At 42.6% G+C, this 25188-nt stretch overlaps 2 protein-coding genes across 45 annotated transcripts in view; one reads left to right on the top strand and one right to left on the bottom strand.

Moving 5' to 3' along the window:
• The window catches only part of MARK3 (microtubule affinity regulating kinase 3), a 64168-nt gene extending 47467 nt beyond the window's left edge, over positions 1-16701 (bottom strand). For 3 of the 16 annotated variants that reach the window (XM_080396034.1, XM_080396042.1, XM_080396047.1), the window contains exons 1-3: positions 16015-16701; positions 7755-7793; positions 3055-3246 (exon numbers count right to left, since the gene is read on the bottom strand). In XM_080396034.1, coding sequence (XP_080252160.1) covers positions 3055-3246; positions 7755-7793; positions 16015-16065 — 282 coding nt within the window. In that variant the 5' untranslated portion in view covers positions 16066-16701. The remainder of the gene's footprint in view (positions 1-3054; positions 3247-7754; positions 7794-16014) is intronic. The other 13 variants (XM_080396044.1, XM_080396045.1, XM_080396046.1 and 10 more) reach the window with 9 other exon arrangements.
• On the top strand, positions 16180-24734 carry LOC308067353 (uncharacterized protein; the record flags this gene model as incomplete). 29 transcript variants are annotated; one of them, XR_013929551.1, is made up of 7 exons in its annotated part: positions 16180-17104; positions 17734-17821; positions 17940-18719; positions 19870-19978; positions 20764-20828; positions 22795-22886; positions 24420-24734. XR_013929551.1 is itself a non-coding variant. In XM_080396091.1 (3 exons), 2 exons carry the CDS (start codon positions 16180-16182, stop codon positions 17784-17786), a joined length of 978 nt encoding a protein of 325 aa, XP_080252217.1. In that variant the 3' UTR covers positions 17787-17821; positions 18655-19385. The 29 variants fall into 29 exon arrangements, 2 of the variants coding, with proteins under 2 accessions (XP_080252217.1, XP_080252216.1); XR_013929552.1 differs by having other exon boundaries at positions 20764-22325; XR_013929554.1 differs by adding an exon at positions 22378-22560 and having other exon boundaries at positions 19870-20828.
• Positions 24735-25188: the final 454 nt, after the last annotated feature.

Raw genomic sequence — 25188 nt, 5'->3', positions numbered from 1 at the left:
AAAGTCAAAGAATTAACAAAAGCAGATTTACAACTAAGATTCTTGGTTTTCAAAGGGCAGACAGACTACAAGTAATGCTCTCCTGGACAGAGGATCTCAAAGGAACACGTTTCCAAACATCAGCTCTAGTGCAGTGAAGCTAACCTGCCCTCCATATCTCCACAGCGAACAGAAGGCCATGCAGTCCTTGGCAGGACAATTCAATCCCCTCAAGTTAGGCTGATGTTCTGATTATCCCCTGAAGAGCTAAATATTTTTGTCATTTGAGGCTGGGCTCTCACCATACATCCTGCAGACGCAGTAAAGATGGAGATGAAAGAGTCCTGGAATTTAGTTACTAGGCCTGGAAACACAAAAGCTCTGTCTCAAGCAACAGGAAAACTCATAGGGAAGGACTTCAGATGTAAGGAGATGAGCAACTGCCCTAGAAAAATGGTTGAACAAACATACCCTCCTCCCAAGAAGTGACAGAAAAGTGCTGATCTGCTGCATGATTTAGAAGTTAATCAGTGCAGAGATATAAAGAAGGAATTGCCATAAAATGAAACTGAACCGGACACTTAGAAGAACATTAAGAATAGCCACATAGCAAGAATTTGAGGGTTCAAATACAGCAAAGATACAGCAAAGACGAAAACTCATTTAAGCGTGACTCCCAAAACTAAGCATTTTATTTTAGGTTTTGGTACATAAGATGGAAAAAAAGAATATGAACAAAGACAGGACAGCCAGCAGGAATGAGTGTGTAAAGCAGGAAATCACAAATTCAGGAAGATGAGTGCCAACTGGCTGAGGCCAGACTGAGAATATTACCCTAGAATTCTTAAGAGTTGCATGTTTAAAGGAGAAAAAAAGGAAAAAAATAAAAATGCATTCTTGTAGCACAGATTTCTAACATCAAGAACAAAATGGCAACACAGGTTTAGACAACTTTTTTCTTCCTAGTAGAGTGATTTATCACAAGATTTTTGAGCTTGAAACTTGCAAGCAAAAAATAGGGAAATAGACAGAAGGGTTAAATACAACATATTTTCCTACAGTAAATTGTGCCCTATGGAAACACACGAGATATGACCACCTGGACTATTGTAAAGCCTCATCTAGAAGATGCATGGAAATTACTGAACTAGATAAGCTGAAATGTGCACACAGCTTTTTTAATTAAAAAAAATGGCTAAAGAGATATCAGGTTGGAAATAAATGAGTAAGAGTTTTTCAAGGACAGGACTTGGGATCAGCCTTGTTTAATATCTGTATCAGTGGCCTTGGCACGGGAAGTCAAATTAAGTCTGTTGAAGGAGTTAAAAGGCACCATCAAATACAATGGAAAACTGATATAAACAACCTTGGAGATGAGTTAGCAAAGAAAGAGAGACTGAGTACAAGGTGCTGTTGCTGATCACAACCAAAAAAACATCTACGTGACAGCCATGAAAAAGGTTAGCACAATCTAAAGATTGATCAGATAAATACTTCTGTAAGGGCAAGGATAAATTAATGACACTGGGGAAACTGTTATCCAGAATATTGTGAACAATTCTGGTCATACACATCTAAAATATGTAATTATTATCTATGCTGTACACTTCACCTAGCAAGAAAAGAAACTTCTACTCATCTCACAAAGAAAAAAAAAAGTTTAAAATACCTTCAAGATATTTCCATTAAAATAGTTTAATCATTCCCTTCAAAGGAATGCCACTTATTCTAGATAACCAGGACCAATGGCCACGTCTTGGAAAGTATTCATGGTCTGAACTGACTGAATGACATCTATTCAATGACAGTTAAAAGGAACTTAATACTTGAACCTTTCCAAATTTGGCCAAAGATTTTACACTGTCTATTTGTTGAAATTTCAAACAAAACAAAACAAAAAAGCCAGAGGTCAACAGTTATGTGCAAGTAAAAGAAAATGTGCTTTAATTTTTGCAAAGCAATGTGTGCTACGATACCTATCTCCAACTCTTATACCTATAATTATAGCAAAGAAATATTCACCAAGTACTTGCATTTCCTGTGTTAAGTATCACTAAAAAGATGAGGGAAGTTATGTGGAAAGCAAGTAGCCAAAAACTTAGTCTACAAATGAGCACTAACTTCAACACCAGAAGACAACTGTTTATCACTGTCAGCTTAAAAAAAAAATTCCCTCCCAACAGCTCTTGTTGATGTTTCCTCTATTCCTCCTAGTGCTACTGAGCTCCACATTATCTCAGAAAAAAAAGAAATTCCCTTAGAGTGCTGCAGTCAGCCACATAGCCTTCTTTAAAAGTCCTTGCCCAGTATCAGCAAACATTTACTTCATTAGACAGGTTTGGCAAGAAAAGGTCAACAAGGTGCTTCTCGCTTTTTCAGTACATAGAGCTGCTATTAATAAAACAGCACCAAGAAACACCTTGCAACAAGCAAACAGGACTACAGCTCACCAAATCAGAACCATCATTAAGTGCAAGTTATAAATTACATTGCAATGGGATGCAGAAACTAATTACAGAGCTGAGTTAGACACTATAAAAGAGATACAAGAAAAAGCTTGTCTCTACCACACACCACTTCCCAAGGCTGCCCTGCACTGCATATACTAGCAGAACTCCGGGAGAAACATTGTTTTTGCAAGAAAATACTGCATTTGGGCTACTCAGACCATAATCAAGAAGATACATTAGTTCTCATTCCTGACTTCTCCTCTAATATGGCTCTGCACTATAGAGACACCAAGAAGCAGTCTTTCCAGGCAAGCTTATTTAATTGCTAAATACTGAGCTCTTTTTTGAGAATGGAGGATTTAGTAGAGAATTCTAGCAGCAAACTTTTACACAATTCATTTGGACAGAAACTTGTCAAAAATACAAATTTAAGAGACCATTTTCAAGAGAAATTGTTTTGCAATCATTAATTAGGAAAAACAGTCTTCCGTTTCTCTTTTTTTCTACATCAGTGGCAATATCTCCAGTGAAATGTGCTAAATGTTCACAGACTTAGATGATGCTATTCTAAGACAACCTTCACACCTACTGCAGTTCACTACTGTTTACACCCATTCCACTTTACCTCTCTGCCAGTTAGGATGTGCCTTGCCAGTTTTACTTTTGCAAAGTTCCCCTTTCCAATCGTTTTAAGGAGTCTGTAATTTCCAATATGTGGCTGCTCATCTGCGCAGGAAGCTATAGAGTTCCTGCAGCGAGCTCCAGAGCGCCCAGTTCGAGAGGAGACCTCCTGCCGTCCATCTCCATGGGACGTGTGCTGCAATAAAAACATACACAGATAAGGCAGAGAAATAAAGACAAACACATCAATGATGAGAAGCATACAACATTCAAAAACATTAGCAAAGCCTTTGAAGAAACCCTCAAAGGATCCAGCTCAAACTTCAGAATCAAGCTGAACCTTGTTCTGATGGGGTCAAATAAAGAGGTTCCCAGTTCACAAAACAATATCCATTTCATCACCTGGTAAATACCAAGTGGAAAATCACCTGAACTGCAGCAATAGTTAAGCGCTTGTGTGGACTGCCGAATCGGTTACAGAACATGGAGATGTTTGATATTATTTCCCATTTGCATTACTATACCTAAATAGAGCAGGAAAGCCTTTGGAAAGGAGATATGAACAAAATTTTTCAAAAGCACACATAGTAAAGTGTTCGCCCTTATCAGACAGTTTAATACTACCAAGAAAATAATAAAAGGTGGGTTTTTTTCTGTTGTACTAGACTCCTGTTCCTACAAAATATTATGACTGAAAATACCCATGATGGCCAGAAAACAAGTGAAGAAATCTTACCTAATGTATAGAAACCTCAGATATTAATAGGCTGAGCACCAGTTACAGAGATCTGAGACACTGTCTGCAGTCTGCTAAGTTCCTTTCAGTTTCCCAGAACAGCTATTAATTGTAAAGATGAATGGGTATACCTCATACCTGTAACAGTCTTCATTAGATCACATGGTTAATATAACAGTAAAGTATCTTTTAATTTCCTGACCGCCTGTTTATGAAAAAGCAGGTCCCTTCATGTTCTCAACTCATGGTTGAGGTCTATACCCCAAATTTACTAATTAAAGTATTAGTTAGAAATGCTCAGTACTCTGCAAATGTGGAGTAAACATCTGGCTACACAGAAAATGACATGCTAAATTCACAGTCATCCTAGAAATCCCAGATCTCGCTCTTCTGCTACTACTCCTCTTGCTGAAACCCAGCAGGGACAACCCAAAATCTGGCATACAGCAACACAGTCTGAAAATCACTGTAGCATAAGGATGCAAGATTGTAGCTCAAGAGCTAATAACCATGGTACAAGCACAAATGAACAAACCCATGCTTGCATGACACTTGGCAAGTTTCACACTCTATTTAATAACCTGATGTAACCTTGTGACCATATACTCTGGCATCTTAAATTCCTTGATTTGTTAATTTGAGTGCAACAGCTGTGACCAAATTATTTTTAAAAACACATTCACTTCACCTAAGAAATACTACTGATAGAAGTCTACAACAACTATTAGAAAATTGTTTCAAAAGTTACCATTTTAAAAAAATACATACATACACACTGTGCATATAATGTTTTAGTATCAATCTGGCTTTAGCTTCTCCTACTGCCTGGCTGCTGCACTGTTGCCAGGTTTGTACTTAATTACTATGCTCACATACACCTTCACTTTAATAAGTTACTTGCTTAGGCTCCCTGAACACGCTGCTGTGAGAATTATTAAAGACAAGGAGACATTTTTGTAGATCTTTTCAGAACCCACTCCTGTTTTGCCAGCATCTTTTTGTGGGGCTCAGGCTAGAACTGGATATGCCATGCCAACAGTAGGTGCAGCAGGGCTAAACACAGAGACTGTATCTTCTGGTCAACACCCCACTGACTTAAACGGACAGAACTAGCCTTCTTGGCAGAAGACCATCTGTATCTGACCACCCAACATTGACCCTAAGACTTTTTAGAGAATTATTGCTTCCCATTCCCTTTCCACACATGACTTTCATTCCTGCTTCCTTACATGCATGATCTCATATTTAGCTGAGGTGAAATGCAGAGTCTCCATACATGCAGGTTATTACATGTTCCTGATGATTGGCACATCCTGTCCTATTTAATATTCTAACAATCTTCATCCTGGTTTTCAGGAGCAGTAGCATACATTTCTTCCAAACCACTAATAAACTGACACATGAACAAGAAGCACACCCGTAACAAGATCCAGTAAAATTCAATGCTTAATAACAATTCATTGTCCTAAATATCTCAAGACCTGTAACAACTGTATAAGTGCTTATTAGCCAACAATTCTCAAGGAGAAGGATGACAAAAGCAGTCACCCAGCTGAAGGACCTACAAAAGTCGGTGAAATCCTCTACTAACAGCTTCACTGTTTTGCACCCGCTTAACACCAGGCTGGCGCTGATTGTTCAAGCCATTTTAGTTACCCCTGTGTGTACTGGCACAGTAATGCCAATTCTCTGTACTTCCCTGAACTGTGACTTCTAACAAACCTTGCAGCACACAGAACTCCTCTGTCAGCTCCTTTCGTACCTTCTAGTGTCAAATTATTCAGACCAGCTAGAAAAAAGCAGCAACTGCTGATGCTAGATGCTAACATCCTCCTACCTTGCTACCCCCAGCGATCAGGGACTGGAATGTCCTGTACAGGGCCATGAAGGTATTTCTTGGATATATTAGAGGAAGGCTCACTTTTAGTTCAACTACAGCATCCCAGGAACACAGCTGTACTACTTACATTGTGTTACACTGAGGTGATAACCCACCTTAGAAAAAGCAGGGTATCAGAACTACTTAGACTACAAGCCCTTTCACACCTGGGCATGTAGCACAGGCACACAGCTGGCTTCAGCAGGAGCCAGCCCATCTCCAAGTATGACTTAATAGCTTAGGCTCTTCAGCAGACATTCAACAAGTAGGTTGCTTTTGGAACCACACAGCTGACTCTGAAAACAGAGTATTTGCATCTGCGCTGTCTTGTGCTTCAACTAAAAAAACTGTGTTAGACCTGAGCTAGCTAATGAGGCAGGTGAGATGCGGCATCAGGTACCAAGTATTTGCAAACCAGAGAACCTGTATGCAGGTTATTCAGAACTAATCTTACTCATATGTTATTTTATATAAATAATACTAAGTAAAATAAATGTTTTGTTGTATTAACAAATTCTACTCCACATAGTAAACCACCCCAGTTAAGATATATTGAGAGCTTCACTGTCCTCTGTTGAGGAATGACTTCTGTGTCCTATCATTTTTTTTCCATGCATTCTAGTTTTGCACTTAAAGGGAGGAATTAGCAGCTGTGAATTTATTTGGACTAGCATTGATAAATTTAACACAATCTCCTTGTACAGTGGTTTGCATTTCCACCCTAATCCAGAATATTTCTTGTCAAGAATATGACCTTTTTTCAGAGGTGGCTTTTGAATATCAAGCTGTGTTTTCCTAAGCAGTTCAGTTCTCTCCAAATGACTTGCTCATATCCATGTTTCACTCTGTAGAAATCTGTCTATTTGCAACCACATCTAGTTTGGACTTCATTTCACTTCACATAACTAAATCTATCAGCAAGTTCTTCCTCTGTCAAATAGAAGATTATCATATTGAACAGAACACAAGCTTTCTAAGCAGAAAACAGATTCCCAGTTTTAACATGAATTTTCTTTTGCTTATGGAAATAAATGAAGAAGAGGGCTTGGTAGCATACGGTATAAAAGGCATAAACTCAAAACTGAGTAAAGTGTTTCTCCGACCAAAATGATTTTCAAGAAGCCATGATAGGTAGATGGGAAGCTAAATGGTGTAGGCAAAAAGAAGCAAAAATATAGATGGTCCAGAAAAAGTTCAAGTCACGCACTGGCTTGTATAGCATTACCTGTACTGTGCTACTTCCCAGGGTAGTTTCTTCAGCAAACATTAACAGCTCCAATCTCAGCCCAGAGAAATAGTAATAGCATGCTGTGCTCTCTAAATTGGGATGCAGGTCATTTGTCTTTTTCCCAAGCAGACCCTCAACTCTGCAGATTTGGTCTTCCTCACCCCCTGACCCCCAAAGATTCTGTTCAATGTCAGGCTTATTTCCCAGGTCCACGTTTACATGACTTCAATACGAAAGGGAGTTTGTGTTAAAAACACAAGCATGTGTTTATTTGTAGTAAGTTTCCATACATTGTGGTAGGTGAGCTGTATCTCCTGGACATGCATTCTGCATAAGGGTAACACTTGTTCATGACACTCACCGTGGCTAAGGGACTCCCAAAATACCTGTCTTTAAGCAAAGACAGACCATTATACTGCAGACAGGGAACTGAAGCAAGGAGACTGGGTTCTTTGTGTGGCTTCAGGCTAGCCAGAGTCACCATGTCTTTTAAGAAAAAAGTCTCCTGAAATCCACTCATGACAAGAAAACACTTGCTTCCATATCTTGACATGCAGGAGGTTTCATTTCAAAATCTTTTAAATACTTTAAATGGCAGTTTGGTGCACATAGTGGAGGGTACCCTGAAAAACTATCCATTTTCAAGCCAACAAGACAATCTCTCTCAAAAAAAAAAAAAAAAACAAAAAAACCCAAAAAAACCACAAAACCCCAACAAACCATTCTCCTCCACCCAGCCCCACCCTGGTATTACTCAACCCAGAAGGAAATGGCGTAAAACATCTCCATTTGTGAGAGACCTTACTGCGAGGGAGGGACTAAGCCCAAGACCAACTATATTTGGAACAACGCAAAACCCACCTTTTCGCAAAAGCTTTCCCCCAATGATGAGCCGACATCCTTTCATAGCCAGATAATGATTAGCATGAAGAGAAAGAAAAAGAAAAGAAAAGAAAAGTAAAAAGCAAATGAAGTATGAAGGTGCTGGTAACTGAAATCTTTTTGGTAGATGTTAGCTTTATCCAGTATCTGTATGATTAGAGAATATCTTAACATTAGGAACACACAGGGCAGAAGATGACTAGTATCAAAGTTCTTATACTGGTTAAGGTGGTCCCAAAAGATGAGAAAAACCTGGAAGAGACAGAATCTGATATCCATCCAAAGAGCTGAAAAACATTAAGAAATTAGAATGCCCAAGACCTTCAAAAATCCGTGTTTATTTACAGCAAGTAGGAAGCTTTCTTTCTAAAACAGGGAGGATAAATAGTATCAACATTTTTTTTAAAAAAAGCATTAATTTTATGCAATAGCGAGAACTACTTTCACACCAGCCAGATTAACTAATAAAATGTAACCTTACAAAAGTCTCTAGGAATGTTTGTTACTTTAGCTGTTACCTCAACTTTGTATGAAATGCTACAAAGTGATACAGAATTTCTTGGAAAGCTGTCAGACCAGTAACAATGGTGATATCCTCATTCAATTCAGCATTTTTAATTATTGTAAGAAAAAAATTGTACTTAAAGCCTATTCCTTACAATGTTAATGATCTAACCATTCTAGGACATGATGAACATTTGAGAAACTAAACTGCTTCGCTACCCAAACCTGGGCACACAGCATACAAACACATGGCAATTTCTGGCTGCACACTCCCCACCAGCACTCTATTTATAGAAAAACTTACCAGGAAACATATCAGAGTTTTTTAAAAACACAAAAATATTTTTAAGTGAAACATGTGAAGGCAAATTTCACTGCACCCCTTCCTAACAATGTGTTCTATTTTATTTCCCATTCATCATTAACACTTCAAGAACATACAGACTGCTGAGTACTACTCAGTGTAAAAGAAAAAAGGTTAGCCCTAAGGATATTCACAAAGGTGGCATCTTATTGCAGGGATATATCCATGAAACAGCACAGCAGAGCATCCTGTAATTGCTGACGAAGGAATTCTGCTGAAAGTCAAAACACAGATTTACGGTTCTGGCAACCACCAAGAGGTGTCACAGCAAACACTCAACCACAATTGTTGATATACCAGTTACTGCTCTGGGAATCCCTAAGTTGTCATAATTTATAATATATGACATTATTCTCCTATATTATAATAGAAAGACATCAGGTGAAGATGTCTTGTACTTGTCCTGATTTTACTTCCCTCCCAGCACTGACCAGAGCATAAACAAGGACATGGAGAAGGTGGATTTTGTCAGACCCAGCATGCCCATGCAGATGTTCGCATAACCAATTCTTTGGTTCCAGCACATACCATTAAAAGGCACTTTTAGACTAGCTTGCTACATAATCAGTCTTAAGGGTGAACAGTCATGGCTTCCATCTCATGCAATTTTAAACACTGTCCTACAAAGGAAAATACTATCCCATGTGGCACTGAAGTTATCAATCCATGAAGGCAGATCTATTCACCGCAGTGTACTACAGCCCTACCATTATGGATGCTGCGATCGAATGGAACCACTGAGAGGGTTGGAACTCAGCAAGGGAGACAAACAGACCTCCTAGAAATATATTATAGCTGGTAAAGGAGAGAAAACACTAATTTGGATGCTTCCATTGCCAAAAGATGAAGAATTCACTGTGTAATTCTCAGCATACCATGAGTACTCATTTCATTTAACTGGTATGACACTTCATGAAGATGAGTGGCTAGTTTAATTAGGTCGTATTTGTCAAACAACCAGTTTAAAGGCAGAACCTGCAGACTGAATGCAGTACTTGGCACACACAGGCTATACCTCTTGACACACATTCCTAATTGTTTCTAACCTCAGCAGGGAGGGCAAAATAAAGGAAGAAAACAGGAGTAACAGTCGGGATAAGGCAGCTACATCTGAAACCAAGCAATGCAACCTCCTACACTGGGCAGCCTGATGCAGGTGGACAGTATGGACTGACATACTGGAGACTCGCTTGGCAGAGGAAGCATTGCTACCCAAAGCAACAGCTGCACATTCAATTCTGGCCCCAGACCAGTGGTGGGAAGAGTAGTGACAAATGCACCACTGCCCTGAAGATCAGAGTGGGAGAACGCCGATAGCAAAGCATTAACAGCCTTCAGCAAAGGAAGGATGCTCCCCTTCACAGACATACAGGGTCTGGCTCAGGAGTCCTTCCCATGTGTAACTACTGCAGCTCCCACCAACGTATTTGACATCATTTGGTTCATACTCTATACAGTGTATGAAAGAGAGTGAAACTGTAATTCCATGATTAGCACTGAACAACACAACAGTGAAGAAATCCTGCTTATATAATCAAAAAGATAAGTCTGGTGCCAGTTAGAAAAGCTTTTTAAAAGCTCTTTTGTTGCTTCACATTATCAAGATCTGACATTGATCATATCTTTCCAGCCAAAGTTTCTTTACTGCTGATTAAAATGGATATTTATTGACATCAGCCTGGGGAATAATAGCTGAAGAGCCAACCATATTCTGTTCTTCACCAACAATACTGCCAACTAAGTTGTTTCCAGAATCATCACTGTCAGTAATTACATGCTAAACAAAAAACCCCCTCACAGTTGGTTTTCAAAGACCACACTGAGCTTGCAGATAGAAAACTTTGTTTAGGCTTTAACCCTGCAGGAACAAATTTTATTTGAAAGTTAATTTTTGTTTATATATATACACACATACACACACAGAGCTCAACAACTTGCTGCTTTACGGGCCAAGAATTCTTTCTTAACCCAAGGGTTTCACCCAGGAGACTGACTGGAGTGTTATCACAGGTGTACTTAGTACCTTTCAAGTTTATGTTTTAAGAGCTGTAAGTATCTATTCATCAAACGTTCTAAAGATTTTTAGTGGCAGATGATCTCCACACTAAGCAGAGCCAACCTTGATATGCCATGAGCCTAAAAAAAAAAAAGTGACCTCCATTTTTGATCTGGCAGCATTACTTGACTGAGAAGAAGAGGAAGTTGCAGACATGTGCTACTTGTATATCATATGAAATGGAGATCTGAAGAGACAAATGCCTCCACTCTTAGAATTCCTTTGACCTGAATCACCTGAGGCACACAGTCAACAGGAATTGTCGACTTACATCAACATGAATGTCTTTTGACTACAATTAAAATGGAGAATCAAGCAGGTGAGGATATTAGGTGAGCGGGTAAGAAAGCCTAGGAAGAAGTCTATGAATTTTAGTGTACGAAACCCAGTATTTTCTCTTGTTTATATTCTTTCAATAATTTCTGTTGTGCTGTTTTTCAGACTGCTACTTCCAAGGTCATAATTTAAGTTACATTCAGTGGTGCTAATAAAATACATGAAATAAGTCTGACTTTTTAACAACTTCTGGAGTAAGGTCCTGCAGCTTAGGTTTCTTGAGTTACTGAAATAATGTAAAGAGGAAAAGAAGTTTGTTTCAAGGAGCAGAACACCACAATTTGTGAAAGATGTACCACAGCAGTTACATACCTCTGTCTGTAGTTGTGGCACAACTCCAGTTATCTTAGCCCTAGGGTACTGTGCTATGAGTGGCTTAAATCAAACCAAAACAAAAATAGTCAGAAGTATTTCCATCCTTCCCCACCTGAACTGGACATTCCCATCCTCTCCTGCTGTGTCAGTATTTGCAGCCACACAGAATGGGGATAAACCCACTTTTCTTAAGGGTTCATTTCAGTCAAATTAACAGCTGACCAGACTCATCATACAGCCCTGCAGTAATTAGTGCTGGCATAAACCACAGGTGGGAAGAGGCAGCCAAGGCTGATACCCTCAGCAGCTACCTATCAGTTCAAGCTGACAGCAAAACCAAACAATTAAACACAGCACAGGCTGCTTAGCAGAGCTGAAGAATGAAACTTCTCACTTCAAAATGTGAAAATATTAACAGTCAGTGACTCGCAATGTCACACAGCCTAATCAGGTATTTTTTCTAAGTACGAACACAGTACTGGACCCATCAGGCATCCCAGGCAGTAAGAAATGCACAAAAAGCATTTTGCTGCTCTAAGTTTGGAATAAACACATCCCAGATGAAGTCCTAAAACAAACATTTTATTTCTAGTTATTTTCCCACCTTCACCTAATTTAGTTCAAATCAGAATACTTATGACAACTGGTGAAGAATATGGAAGAAGGTAGATGGTCCCTGTAGGATAAAATCCATCAGAACTCTTGGCCACAGGCACAATTCCCTCCCCAGTCCCTTCCCTAAAAAAACAAAAAACTAACACATGACAGTATTTCATGCTACGGAAGAAAGCATTCCAATTACAGATCTATTTGTAATAGGAGAAGACTGATAAATAATATATAAAATAATGCAAGCTTGCAGTCTGCAAATGCTCTAATGCATTTCATAGCTGATTGGTAACAAACCAAGACGTACCTCACTAACCTTCATAGTATCTTAAAAGTAATTTTTTGAACCCAACCCTGCCTTTACTAAACCTTTTTAAATAAATAAAAAAAAGATACTTGCTGCACAGAATCCTTTTGTATAGGCTTGTACCAGCACAGTTGCCATCACACTGGTATTTTTCAATAGCAAATTTTTCACATTAGGCACAGTCATGGAAATAAGAGTATATTTTAGTCTCGCTTTTCCTCAAATTACTTAAATTTTTAAGTCAGATTGGCCTGTAGTACCAACACATTCAAAACAGTTACCTTCCCCCTTCAAAAAAACACAGCTGTACAAGGAGCACAGAGGTTCAAATTAAACTGTTTATTCTAGATTCTAAGAATTCTAAGATCTTTCTTTTCTCTTTCATGCTCCTAAAAAAAAATCTACCAACCTCTACCACCTGTATTTCCTTGTTTCTATCTACAGTTCATTATCTTCCCACTCTGTGGGAAATTTTTTAATGAGTAGCTGTCCTACTACCCCCCAATCTTGTTCCTTCCGTTCCTACTACTTTGTCACTGGTTGTCCTCCATCCTGCCATATGCACATTCCTCTGTGCCTCCTCTTATGTTTTCCACCACCCATCTCCCTTTCCCATTATGTTTCCACACTCTCTCCTCCTCCATCTTCCTTCCCTTTCTCCTCATCACTAGCAAAACAGGTTACTCATCCTTCTGTGAACTAAAGGTCCTCCTTCTGAGTCCACCTTGTCTCCCAGTTTTAGACAAAGGGGGTCTCTGCTGCCTCTGTTGCTTTTTCTCTCACATGCAGGACCTAATTCTGAAGAAGACACAAAAGATCTGATCCTCTCATTCACTTTTGTCCCCTAAGCAGCTGGCAGCCATTGCCACACAAGACATGGCCAGAGAGGAGCTGCTCTATCTTTGTGGTGAGAAGCCAGCTCATCACAGGCCAACAGCCAGCTTCCAACTGTCCAAGTGTGAAGTTCCTATGATCACAGATCATCTGGGATGCCTTTCCTCTCAAAACCAGGTGACTCTGAGCCAAATTCTTTAATCTCAAAGGCACTAAAGGCTTGATAGCTGTGAGTGGCTTTTGGGGAAAGTGACTGTGACAGTATTTCCACTTCAGCAGCACATGTCTTGATAAGAAGGGGTATACACTGCCTTAAAACAAAAATATTCAAGTACGGACAATTAGACCTTGTCTATTCAAGAGGAGTTGCCAACCACTGAACGTGGTTAACTGCAAGCACAGACAATAATTTATGCTCACTGTCATTCTGGAGGCTAACTTCATTTTCAAAACTGCAAGTATAGGCACGGATAAGCTATGATCAGCACGCTTCAACCAGATTCAACACCAGCCAAGCTTTTATCAGCAGTGGTAACCTTCCAAGCAGAGAGAAGGCATTAAGGAGGTCTGCAACCATGGCCCAAAGGCTAGTTGAATACTTTGGCACCTCTTAAGCCTCTTCTCACCTGAGCTTCAGAGTCCTATGAATATTAAGTAATGAGACTTCTCTTACGTGAAAGAGAATCAAGGGCTCCATTTACTTGCCAACACAACAGACTCAGCTTTGGGGTAGAAGAACGGTTAGTTAAAGCATCAAAATCATCACATTTGTATTTTTTTTAAAAAAGAGACACATGGTATTCATCTCTGTAGGGGTAATTCAGACAAACTAAATGTCAGATTTAAATTTAGTTTTAAGCAAGCCTGAACAGAATGAGTTTTGGGGAATTTCTAGATAGCCAATGATCAGAACATCAGAGACAGCTTCTTGAGGGATACGGTATTGTACTGAGGGGCTGCTTCAATGGATTTGGCAAATACTCTTAATTAATCACTCCCTGTCAATATCACTACCTACAGGTATTTCTGTGGTCACCAGCCCAGAATACAGCAGTTGAAAAATATGCCTCAATCTAAACCTAAGGCAATTCATCTGCAAGCAAGACAATCCATGTATGTCAAATTATGAAGATTACTAAAGAGAAGCGTTAGACCAATATTTTGAAGTGAGAACAAGGTGCCTTAAGTGGAAGACATGTAAAAATCTAACTTCAAGTGCTCCAACACACAGCTTGTGAATAATGTATTTCCTCAAGCACATGTAAGTCTTTCCACTGTCAAGTTATCCATCATAAAGTCTGAATTAATTACACTAGAGAACCTGATCTGAAGACTTTCTACAATGATTTACTGGGTGGCCTTCACACATATACGTGGAGCTCGAAAACCTTAGTCAGGTTCGCTTATAGACTAAAACAATTACACAAATAAACTTTGTATAATACTTTGTAGAGTACACCACAATTTCAACTCTCCCCATGGCATAAGAAGGGCCGCATAATATTTTAATTATTTTCTTCCACAAGGCAGGAAGCTCATTGAGATTTTACAACCAAATATGCTTAGTTGGCTTTTTGCTCAATACAGCCCTTAGCCTGCAGGTTGCATCTAGTGCTAAAACAAATAAAGATCACAGAAGTTAGAAGTGCCTATTATGTCAATAAAATCTAAATCCCTAGTAATGCAGTAATTGTTCCATGCAGCATGTTTTCTAACGCTTTGTCTGGTCTTGTTTTAAACAATGGGGCTACCATCACTTTTCTCAGACTATTTATGGTCTGGAACAATCCAACAGTTTTTCCTGATCTTTAACCAAAGAAACATTAACTTTTTATGCCAATCCACAACATAAGAAGCCCTCATAAGAAAGCCTCCTCTGTCAAGCTTAGCATCTGCCTCCTAAAGAATATCAGATAGCCTTTACAGAAAGCTGAATACAAAGTTCACTGATCGACTCATTTCAGACCACCGCTGAGTGACAACTCCCTTCTGTTTATCATTTAGGGACGTGTCCGTGTCAGAGCCTATGCAGAAAAATGGTTTGCCAGGACACACCGGCATCAAGTTAGTTTTAACTTAAAAGAAATATAAATACAGTTCCTGTCTGCAGAAAGGGAGTCTCCTGCTGAGCTTCGTTTGTGGCTATCTGCTCATGTCATGTGGTAGGACTATGGGTGGTGGGTTTTTTTCTTTCTTCCTTTAGTATACGACCTGTGCGACTGCTAACACAGTGTTTGACTCAATCTTGTAAACAGTGTCAATTCCTAAACCCTGCCTTTACTAAGGAAGGAAAAAAAACCAACCACAAACCGGCAGGGGGGGAAGGAAGGCACAGGCTCCCTTGTCTGGAGGATAATTCCAATAAAGAAACCCTTTTAATGTCATCTGAACAGGTGACTAGTCTAACAGCGTCATTATCATCGAGAACCCTGCAAATTAAGCAGGGAACGGGCCTATTATCTAGGTCACCGAGCCCACCCCTACCAAAGCTGAATTACTCCCCATCTGTTTACCTGAGGTTTATTCGGCTGCTTTTAGGAGTAAGTTTGCACGTTAGGACAAGACAGCAACCCCCCGGGACCCCCCTTCCCCACCCCATGACCAACACCTCAGCCCCGACGGACACACGAATAAAGCGTTAGGGGGGGGCTCCGGGTTGGGGGGATGCCCGCCAATGCTACTAACTAGATAAACCGTGCGGGGCCGGGGAGGGGGGTGGGGGTGTCGTTAAAAAAATAACCAATTTAAAATAATTGGCTAATTTGGGCGCAGTACAAGCGGTAAGAGGTTAACTGTAGTCCCCCGCAGGGCGATGACCCCCGGCCAGCCCGGGCCCGCTGCCCCCCGGCCGCGCCCCGCAGCCAGCGGCGCCGGAGGGTGCGCGGCCGGTCCCCCCGCGGCCGGCGGTACTCACGTTCTCGGTGTCGCGCTCGTTCACCGTGGGCAATGGAGTCCGAGTGGACATTTTACTTCACTCGGGCGGCCGCGCTGCCCGCGACGGCGGCGCGCACACACACACACACGGGCCCCCGCGCCGGGCTGCGCGTCTGCTCGGAGATGGTGGTCGCAGGGAGCCACCATGAAGGACGAGGTGGCTGGCGGGGGGCGGCGTCGCGTCGGTGCCCCCCACCCTCCGGCGTCGCCCCACGCCCGAGCTAGATCCCCCTCTGGGAGCGGAGCGGCCTCGCCCCCTCCGAGTCCTCCGGGCTCATCCTACAGCCAGGCCGGGGTCCGCGGGGGTCAGCAGCGGGGAGGGGGGCGCTTCATCAAGCGGGGAGGGATGGAGCCGGGGGAAGGGAGGCGGCGAGGGAGCGGCTCAGTGGGGGGAAACGCACGGCGGGCGGGCGGGGAGGAGGAGGCAGCGGGGCGCCGCGCTGCCCGGCTCCTCGCACCGGCCCCTCTACGCTGCAGCCGGGGCACGGCGGCTAGCGCAGGCCCGCCGCCGAGGGGGCTCCCCTCTCCTTCCCCCGCCGCGGCCCCGCTTCACCGGGCCGCCGCTCGCATCCCGGCCCGCCTCTGCCCACCCGCCCCAGGCTCCGAGAAAGCCGACACCCGCGGGCCGCGGCCGGGCTGGGGAAGCTGGGTGCCCGCCCGACGTCCCCCTGCCTGCCTGCCCCCCACCCCTCCGCCGCTCCCTGACGAGCCAAGATGGCCGCCCGGCTTCCTCCGCGCCGAGCCCAGCTCCGACATGAACCGGAAGGGCCCGCCCCCCGCCCGGGGAGGCCGGCGCCGGCGGCTGGTTGCTAGGGGCGGGGCGCGGGCGCCGCGGGAGGCCGGCGGAGGCCAGCGGGCCCGCGGCGGGGCCGGGCCGGGCCGGGCTCTTGCTCGCGTGGTGCCCCGGTCCGCCGGGGAGGGGTCGGTGGGAGCCCTGCCCGGCCCCGGGCACAGCTCTGCCGCCCTTCGCCCGCCGGAGCAGCCCCGGGGCGGCGCGACCTGTTGGGGGTCTCCGAAAGAGGCCCTCGGGGAGCCCCGCTGCGGCGGGGCCGGGCGTGAGGGGAGAAACGGTGCGAGCCGGGGCGGGGTGTCAGCTGTTGGGGGGCACCGTGGGGCAGAGGGGATACAGCCGCGGAGGGGGGCTGGAGGAATGGCAGCATCTCCTCCTGGGGGAGCCGGTCTCCAGCCGGAGCAGGGGCGCGGGCACCGACCACGGTGCCCGCCCGCGGCCCAGGGCGGGAGCAGTGCCATGTGGGGGCCAGAAGAGCGGGTGCCGTGCAGCGGTGTGCAGGGGTCGGCCCCCAGGTCTGCCAGAGCACCCCCTCCCTTTTCTTGGCCTTCGCCAGCCCGGGAGGTGGTGCGTGGCGGGCAGAGGGGCTCAGGCGTGGGGGGCTCTGAGGCTGGCGGTAGCCGGCCAGGTGCCCGTACAGTGTCACAGCCCTGCGTTTTCATCCCAGCTTAAAGCTTTGCTCGTTTGGTGGAGGGGGGCAGAAGCCTGGGCCATCAAAACATGCTTTGTATATCCAGTAGTTACTCTGCACAATCATTTTTAAGTGTACAGGGAAGATCTCAGCGTAGTCATGAGTAGATCCAATTGAAAATGAGAAAGAGAAGTAACTTGTGTATAGTCAATCTATAGGTGATTTAGAAATAAATCTGTGTTGGTTTTTTTGTTGTTTTTTTTTTTTTTTTTACACAGAAAATACGAACCCCTGCAGGAGAAAAAACAGCTACCTCTGGTGGGATTTGTAGAAACTTGTCTTCTCTGAGCATCTGACAGCCTAGCGGTAACATTTCATCTTTCTAAAGTGTAGTTTATCTGACAAACTTCATGCCTCATAAATATTTACTAGCTTAGCCTTGAAGTCCATCCTACAATGTAACTAGTATTTTCCTTGCTTTTAGAGACATGAGCAAGAAAAGATAGCTTTTGAACACTACCAGGTAAATGGCTTGTCTGGTACACCATCATCAGGACTCCAAGATGTTCCACAACACTTGACTGGCAGGAGAAACCCACTAGACTTGCATGGAGTCTTACCTTCCTTCCTTGTTCTCAGGCTAATGCCTTGCTCTGTGTCAGCAACAGGAATTTTGGATTTGAACAGTCACCTCTTGTGCAAACAATCCATATTTCTGTGTGTACATATACATCCGTGTGTGTATATGCTCAGACGGTACATGCTGGTTGCAAAGCTGCCCTTTCCGGGTAGCAGGCAGGAGGACCCTTTGCACAGAAAAGGGAGTGGGATTTGCCTCTGTCTGGCTTGCCAAGGTCAGTCACGAAGTCTGAAGCAAAGCCAGGAGGAGTATCCAGATCTCCTGACTCTCTGCTTTTGCCACAGGGCTGCTGCTTCATCCTTTTCTTTTCAGTTGCCAGTGGAATATGTTGTTTACAATGTGTTTGTGAAAAATTGTAATTGACTTATGACAGAGTCAGAAAAAGGGTAAAAAATAAACTGAGGTTTGCTTGGCTTGTTAACCAGACCAATGGTCTCACTCCGCACTTTTGGGCACTCCAGCCAGCATGAGGAGGATGAACTGCAGGCATTGGAGCCAGGGAGTAATTCGCAGTGTGTGAGCAGTGCACTGAGCTCAGTAATGCTGTTTGCACCTACAGGTTTGCCTGTCCTGAGCCTTGGCAAAGCTGAGATCTGTGGAAGTTCTGGGCACAGGCATGAAGAGGTATTAAAGTAAGCTAAGCGTTGTGTTATACGTACTTGCATTGCTGTCCAGGGAAGCAGTAGTCACTCAGATAAAACCTGAACTACACAGTGGTGGATGGTTAGGTGAAAATCCTGGGCCTGTTGATACCGTAGGAATTTTGCTGTCACCCTCAGTAAAGCCCACATTTAATACTCACAGTCTACATTAAAAGGCACTGGGGAGAGGGTGCAGGGGGAAGGGGAGTTGTGGGGAAGGACTGTTTGTGTATTTCAGACTCATGTTTCTGATTGGCAAAGTGACTTTGAAATAAGAACTTTTGAAGAAATGCTTGAGACCACCAAAAGAAGAGCAGCCGATTTTGCTGTTTTATTGCCAATAAATGGCAACATTGATTAGTGCTGGTTTTTCCGTGTAGCAAATCTTGCATGGGGAATGACAAATTTTATTGTTGCTATATTCTGTTTCTCCCATTTAAACAGATGAGTTCATTTCAGAGTGTGTTCATTTTCCTCTTAGAAATTGGACCATAGTAAAAAAAACCTGATTGCATGGTTTTCTGTTTCTTTGTTGTCCATAAATATTCTGCATATTATCAGGTACTACTTAAGCTGCATTCAGAAATCAGAAGGTGATTTTTTTCCTATTAAAGGCTCTGAAAACTCAGAAAGCAGTCTGATAATCAAATCATGTTTTCTGGTTCTTGTGCTATCGCTAGTGATAGTGACAGTGATTTCGTAAGTGGGACTTAAATGAATGTTTGTATGTTATCCGGAATAGGCTGCAACTGGGCTTTGAGCTGTACTGGCTACAGTGCTGACAATTGTAAAAACTTGTTTTTGCCAGTAGAGTTGGAGAATATGACTCAAAGACACACAGGAAGCAGATCTGCTAGTTAAGGTGCCTTTTTTATGTCACTCTTTTGGCTGTCACCACACACAGAAAACAAAAGAAAACAATATGATACAAAATAACATCATTGTGGTGAAGAATTTAGATTTTTTTTTTCTTCTGGACGTTAGAAGTCACACTAAGAATCTATTAACAATGCACAGCACAGGTAGAGTAGACCCTAACTAACAGCATTTGTGATCAGGGAAAAAAACATTGAAATTAATTACAATTGCTGGACAAAACATAAGAATTGATTTTAATGTATTCCAATGCACAGGTTTTGAGTCTTGTGGAAGAAGGATTGCAAATGCAGAACTAACGAAGGAATTTCTTTTCCCCTCACCTCACTTTAAAGGCTATGAACTGAAAGGCAGCAGTTGGTAGAGGCAAGTAGAGAACCAGCTAATGTAATTGTTATAGCTGCCTTGTCGTGCACTGCAGCTATGATAGTGTACACCAGCTGGGAATCTTCCCAAATATTAGATCATTTTAGTTTATACAAAAATAGCAGTTTAGACTGATACTTGTTAGCCCTGGTGTGAGTTGTTGGTGTTTCTTTAAGCCTTTATGAAACACATTTTAAAATGGGTTACATCCACAGGGATGTAACCAGTATTATTCATTCTTATTCCACTCCTTTATTGTTTTTGGTTTTTTTGGGGGGGCTTTTTTTCTTTGTTTTTTAAATTTGTTGGGGGGTTTTGTAGACATTCTAGGATATTCTATGCAGTGGAATATTTCCAGGCCTCTTTTACTATCAGTGTTGCCTTTAAAACTAAAGTAATTACTTGTGTTTGAAATCATTATTTGTATTTGTTTTTAAAATTTTAACTTCCACAGAATATATTATTTTAACAGTGTTTTATAATAGGAAGAATGATTTTGAAAATGGCAATTACAAAGCTATTGATAGAAAAGTACTGATTACTGTCTGCAACCTGAGTCAATAGTGCATGCTTAATTATAATGAGGCCCAAGTGCAACCCACTGCAAGGCCAAGGCAAATGTGTGTTTTGGATGGCAGAGAAAACAACAGAAAGATAAAAGATCTTCCTTCTCAATTTTATGTCCGGCAGAGAATGAGATCTGAAAATGGGAGAATATTTTGTGTGTGGTGACTTCTTCCATTGATCTGTGCCCATTTAACTTCTAAAGTTGCCTTTCCTTATAGGAGAAGAGCAACTCCCTGGGGACAGCAGAGTGGCTGTGGCAGTACAATTGCTCTGCATTTCTCAGGTATCAGAGGGGTTTGAGCACTGGGCTGCAACTATGAGAAAACAGGAGCAAACCATGGTGGTTCCTGGGCTGCACACCTCATTTAATTCCTTACTTGTAAGGCCAGGCACACTGTGCTGTGCCTGCAGAGCCATGTCTCATGATGTGTGAGATGTGAACCTTTGTGATGGGATTGCTATCAAGTCCTGAACTGCACTAATTCCACCACTATTTGTCACAAATGCCTATACGGATCATAGGCTCTGGGACAGAATCACACTGCTCCAGAGAGCTGGGTGAGAGCATTGCTCTCATGGGTTGGCACAAGGTCAGTGTTTAGAAAAATGAGAGAACTGAAAATATCTCCTTAGTTTTCCATAAACCTGGTGCCTTGGGGGTTACAAAGGAAATGCAAATGACAAGTAGCCAGTTGATGATGATGCTAGCTCTGAATTTGACTCTGTATGTTTGAAGCTAAAATGGGTGTTTTATAACAAGCCTTTTCCATTTCTACTAGTGCATGACCCCAGCAGAGCTGTGTCTTAAACATAAATTCTTTCAGATGCTTTGCCATCTGAGTCAGGCATGTTACTATTCTTTCTGTGCTGTTTCCTGTGTGGTTGATACTGAATCAAAGACTCTATTCACAATGATGGGAAAAGAATAGATGACTCTACCACACGTAATGTTTTCAAGCACAAATTAGTAATTGGTGTGCCCCAGGGTTAGTGGGAAGTAATTGTTTTGTAGCAGTGAGATAAATTCCAAGGGTTTTGGGCACAGGTTATCTAAAAATGGTTTAGCCCACGCTTGTTCAAAAAGGAACATCTAAAATTGTTGACAGGCTAATGGAAAATACACAGCTTGGCTGAAATTCCCAGGGCCCACAATAATCCCCAAGAGCTGGGTTTTGCTTGGGGAGACTTGCCAAGGAGTTGTTAGAACTTCCTTCTCTGTCTCCAACCCCAGAGCATCTAGCATCCAACCTGCAACTCACACCTGTAATAACCATTAGTATGTTCAGTGGTCAGCAGAGCCTCTCAGCCACCATCCCTGTTGGTTATACCCTTCCCTCCTCTTCTCTGGGAAGAATCCTTTATTCTGAGACCTCCAAGTGTGTCACCATTTCAGGTGAAGGCCCAGGTTCATGCTCATATGGTCTCCAAGGCTTTATCAGAACCAAGCCCTGAAGTGCCTCTGTGTGGATTTCCCTGAAGTAAATTGTGTTTGATTTAGATTGTATCTTTCATTTAAATATTGCCAGAGGCAAGCAATCCATGACCAATCCAGGAAAACCATCCATGTGACTTTTCCCCCCTCAACATCAGAAACATTTGTTTCTGCTCTGGATATGCCTACAGATGACAGCTTCCAGCTATGGGGTCTATCCTGCTTTTGTATTGTGGAGGATCAGACTACTCCCAGCCAGGACTCAGCTCAGCCCACTGCCATCTCTTAAAGAGACGAAAGAGTTTGAAATCTTGGGGTCTGTCACCAAAAGGCATCCTATTCCAATTTGTAAGCACTAGCATGCATGTTTTCTCTGATTGATCTCCACCATATCTATCAGTTTGTGCTGCAGATACCAGAGGTGAAGATGGTATTCCAGCTGTAATAATACGAAACCCAAATACAGACATGATATTGCTTATTTTGCTGATGCCACGGCCAAAGAACCTGTTTAGCCCTCGCAGATACTGTAACAGTGAACTCTGGGAGCTCGTGTTCAGCTGTGACTCACATGCCCTTTTCAGTATGTCTGACCCTTCCCCCTCCACATGCGTATCTCCTGTCTTGAAAGTATGCTTTATTATTCCTACAGGTACGATTTTTACCTTTGGTCATACCCAAATGTGTATCATTCACTTGAATGCAATTTTGCAAACTGGTTTGCTCTGTACCAGTGACTCATCTGATTTCCACCTCTCTTATCTATCTTGGTATCATATGCAAAGCTTATCAATAATCCTTTTGTTTCTTTTTGCAGTCCTTGATAAAATATCAATTGGTGCAGATGAAGAACCAATTGTGCAGGATTGCAGGACCATATTGCATTTTTCTGCTGTTAAAAGATCACTGGTAAGTAGTTGTCACCTTGAAAATACACATGATGCACTGGCCATCCCAGGGTGGGAAGGGGCTAGAGGGAAAATAATTCACAAAAATTAGCTGATTACTAGAGTCTTCCAGTGAGCAAAGGGAAGGGCGCAAGGACTGAGGGCTTGATAAATGGTTGTAGGGGGACACCGAGCCAAATGTCCGAGGGTAGCACCCAGGGAGCAGTACTTGCTGCCCTGGTGCCCAAGCACCCTTCCAGGAACACAGCATCCTTAACACAGCAGTGTTTAAGGGATGATTAGTTAGACAGCCATTTTATGTGTGTTGTGTTGGGTTTGTACTGTTCCCGTTTCTTAATCAACATGTCCTGCTGTAACAAGTTGAAGACCTTAAAGAAGTTCGGGTGTTTTACATCAGCTTCGTTACGTTTATCACTCAAACTTGCAATCTCCCTGGTGAAAGATAACAAGTCAGTTTGAAAAGGTCTCTTCCCATAAATTCCCGTTGATTGGCATTAATTATATTTCCCTCCCTTAATTCTTTGTTAATCTAGATCCCTGTGAGTCATTCCATTATACTGCTGGGACTCCTGTCAGGAGACAGGCCTATAAATACTTAGATCTTTGTCTCTACCTTTTCCAAAAATTTTCCCAACATCTGTTTTCCTTTGGAGCTTCCCCACTGCCCTGAAAGTTACTGGAGATCACATGCAGCTGTAGTGCTGTCCTTCTGCGTTGAAGGCATCCTTGATAATCACCCAGACAAAGCCAGTCACATTGTATGTTCTATTGAAACAAGGAGTTTTCGGACAATGAATTAACTCTACAATCATAAACAACCTTTGCAAAAGCACAGGAAGATATATTTCATTTGCATGTTTGAGTCTCTATATCACAACCTAGTACTGTGGCTACAAAGGATCTTTTTTTAATTGCATGGATGATTTTAAAAAAGGATTTATAGAAGACCAGCCAGGGGAATTCACAGCACAGATGGGTTTTGTGTATGGTCCCCAGCATGGGGCTTTACAGCACCTTTGCTCTTCTAGTGCTAAACCACCTTTTGCCTCCCATTCTCCTCAAACAATGACAGGAACCCAGGAAATTAAGAAATAGCCCCATACTTACTACTGTAACTGTAGATGTGTAGTAACATCATAATTTTTTTTGTTTGTTTCAGAACAACAAGGAGTTGACAAATACATAACATATTTGGGCTTGTTTCTTAGGAAAAGATGATCTGCTGCCTTGAAAATACCTGCTACAAGGTCAACAGCTTCAAATTGAATTGGAGAAATATCACATTAGTGCTGTTGCCCCAGTCCTGATTGAAATTCACATCACACAGGAACATAAAAACACTTTTGGAGAGAGGATGTTTCATCATCTAATCACAGAACAGTTTTCAAGATGCATAGAAGAACAAAGTGAATTAGAAGGAATGTTTTAATACTATCAAAATAAAAAGCAGGAATTAGGACTATCATCATTTCAAGCACACACAAATAATAAATTAAAGTCCTGTATTCACCTGCATCTGTATTTTTCTGAACAGGTATCTGAAGTTGCTGGTTAAGACCAGGTTCCTCCCAGCTGCCCCTGCTGCAAGCCTGGCCAGCATTCCCTGGGAGGAAAGACGTGCTCCCAGCTCAGGCTTTGAAGGAACAGGACATCTTTGTCCCAAAATAATCAGGGCACAGTCTCTGCTTCTTCCTGGCCAAGAGTGCCAGTCACAGCTTAGTCTTTTTGTCACTGATGACAATAAACATTTTGGGATTAGGTCTGTGGTCTGTATGGATCCCATAGCTCTGTATGACATGCCTGAAATGCCTGGTGCTATATAAACCTGATAAATGAATAGTCCCTTTTGGCAGTGTAGTCTGTGCATGCTGCAGGTATTCTTCGTGGAGAAAATTCAGTCTGCTGCATACAGCTGAAGAGTTTTCTCCATGTATCATGGAGTTTCCCTTTGAACAGTTTACATCGATTTTCTTTTCACATACTATACAGCATCACCATTTACAGGCAAACATCTACCTACAACTGTATTACATTAATTACCATTCATTGCTTTTCTTCCTTTTTGCCCTTCCCTTTTTTAGCCTGGTACTTCTCCTCGGACTTGTTGGACCAAGGTCTCCTTTCACCATTCATAAAAATCATAGAATCGTAGAATGGTTTGTGTTGGAAAGGACCTTAAAGACCATCCAGTTCCAGCCCCCTGCCACGGGCAGGGACACCTCCCCCCAGCCCAGGTTGCTCCCAGCCCCATCCAGCCTGGCCCTGAGCACTCCCAGGGATGGGGCATCCACAGCTGCTCTCGG

This window comes from Falco punctatus (genome assembly GCF_963210335.1).
Source record: "Falco punctatus genome assembly, chromosome: 7".
In the NCBI taxonomy this organism is placed as follows: domain Eukaryota; kingdom Metazoa; phylum Chordata; class Aves; order Falconiformes; family Falconidae; genus Falco; species Falco punctatus.
The sequence above is the reverse complement of the archived record's forward strand: the minus strand, read 5'-3'. Positions and strand labels throughout refer to the sequence as shown.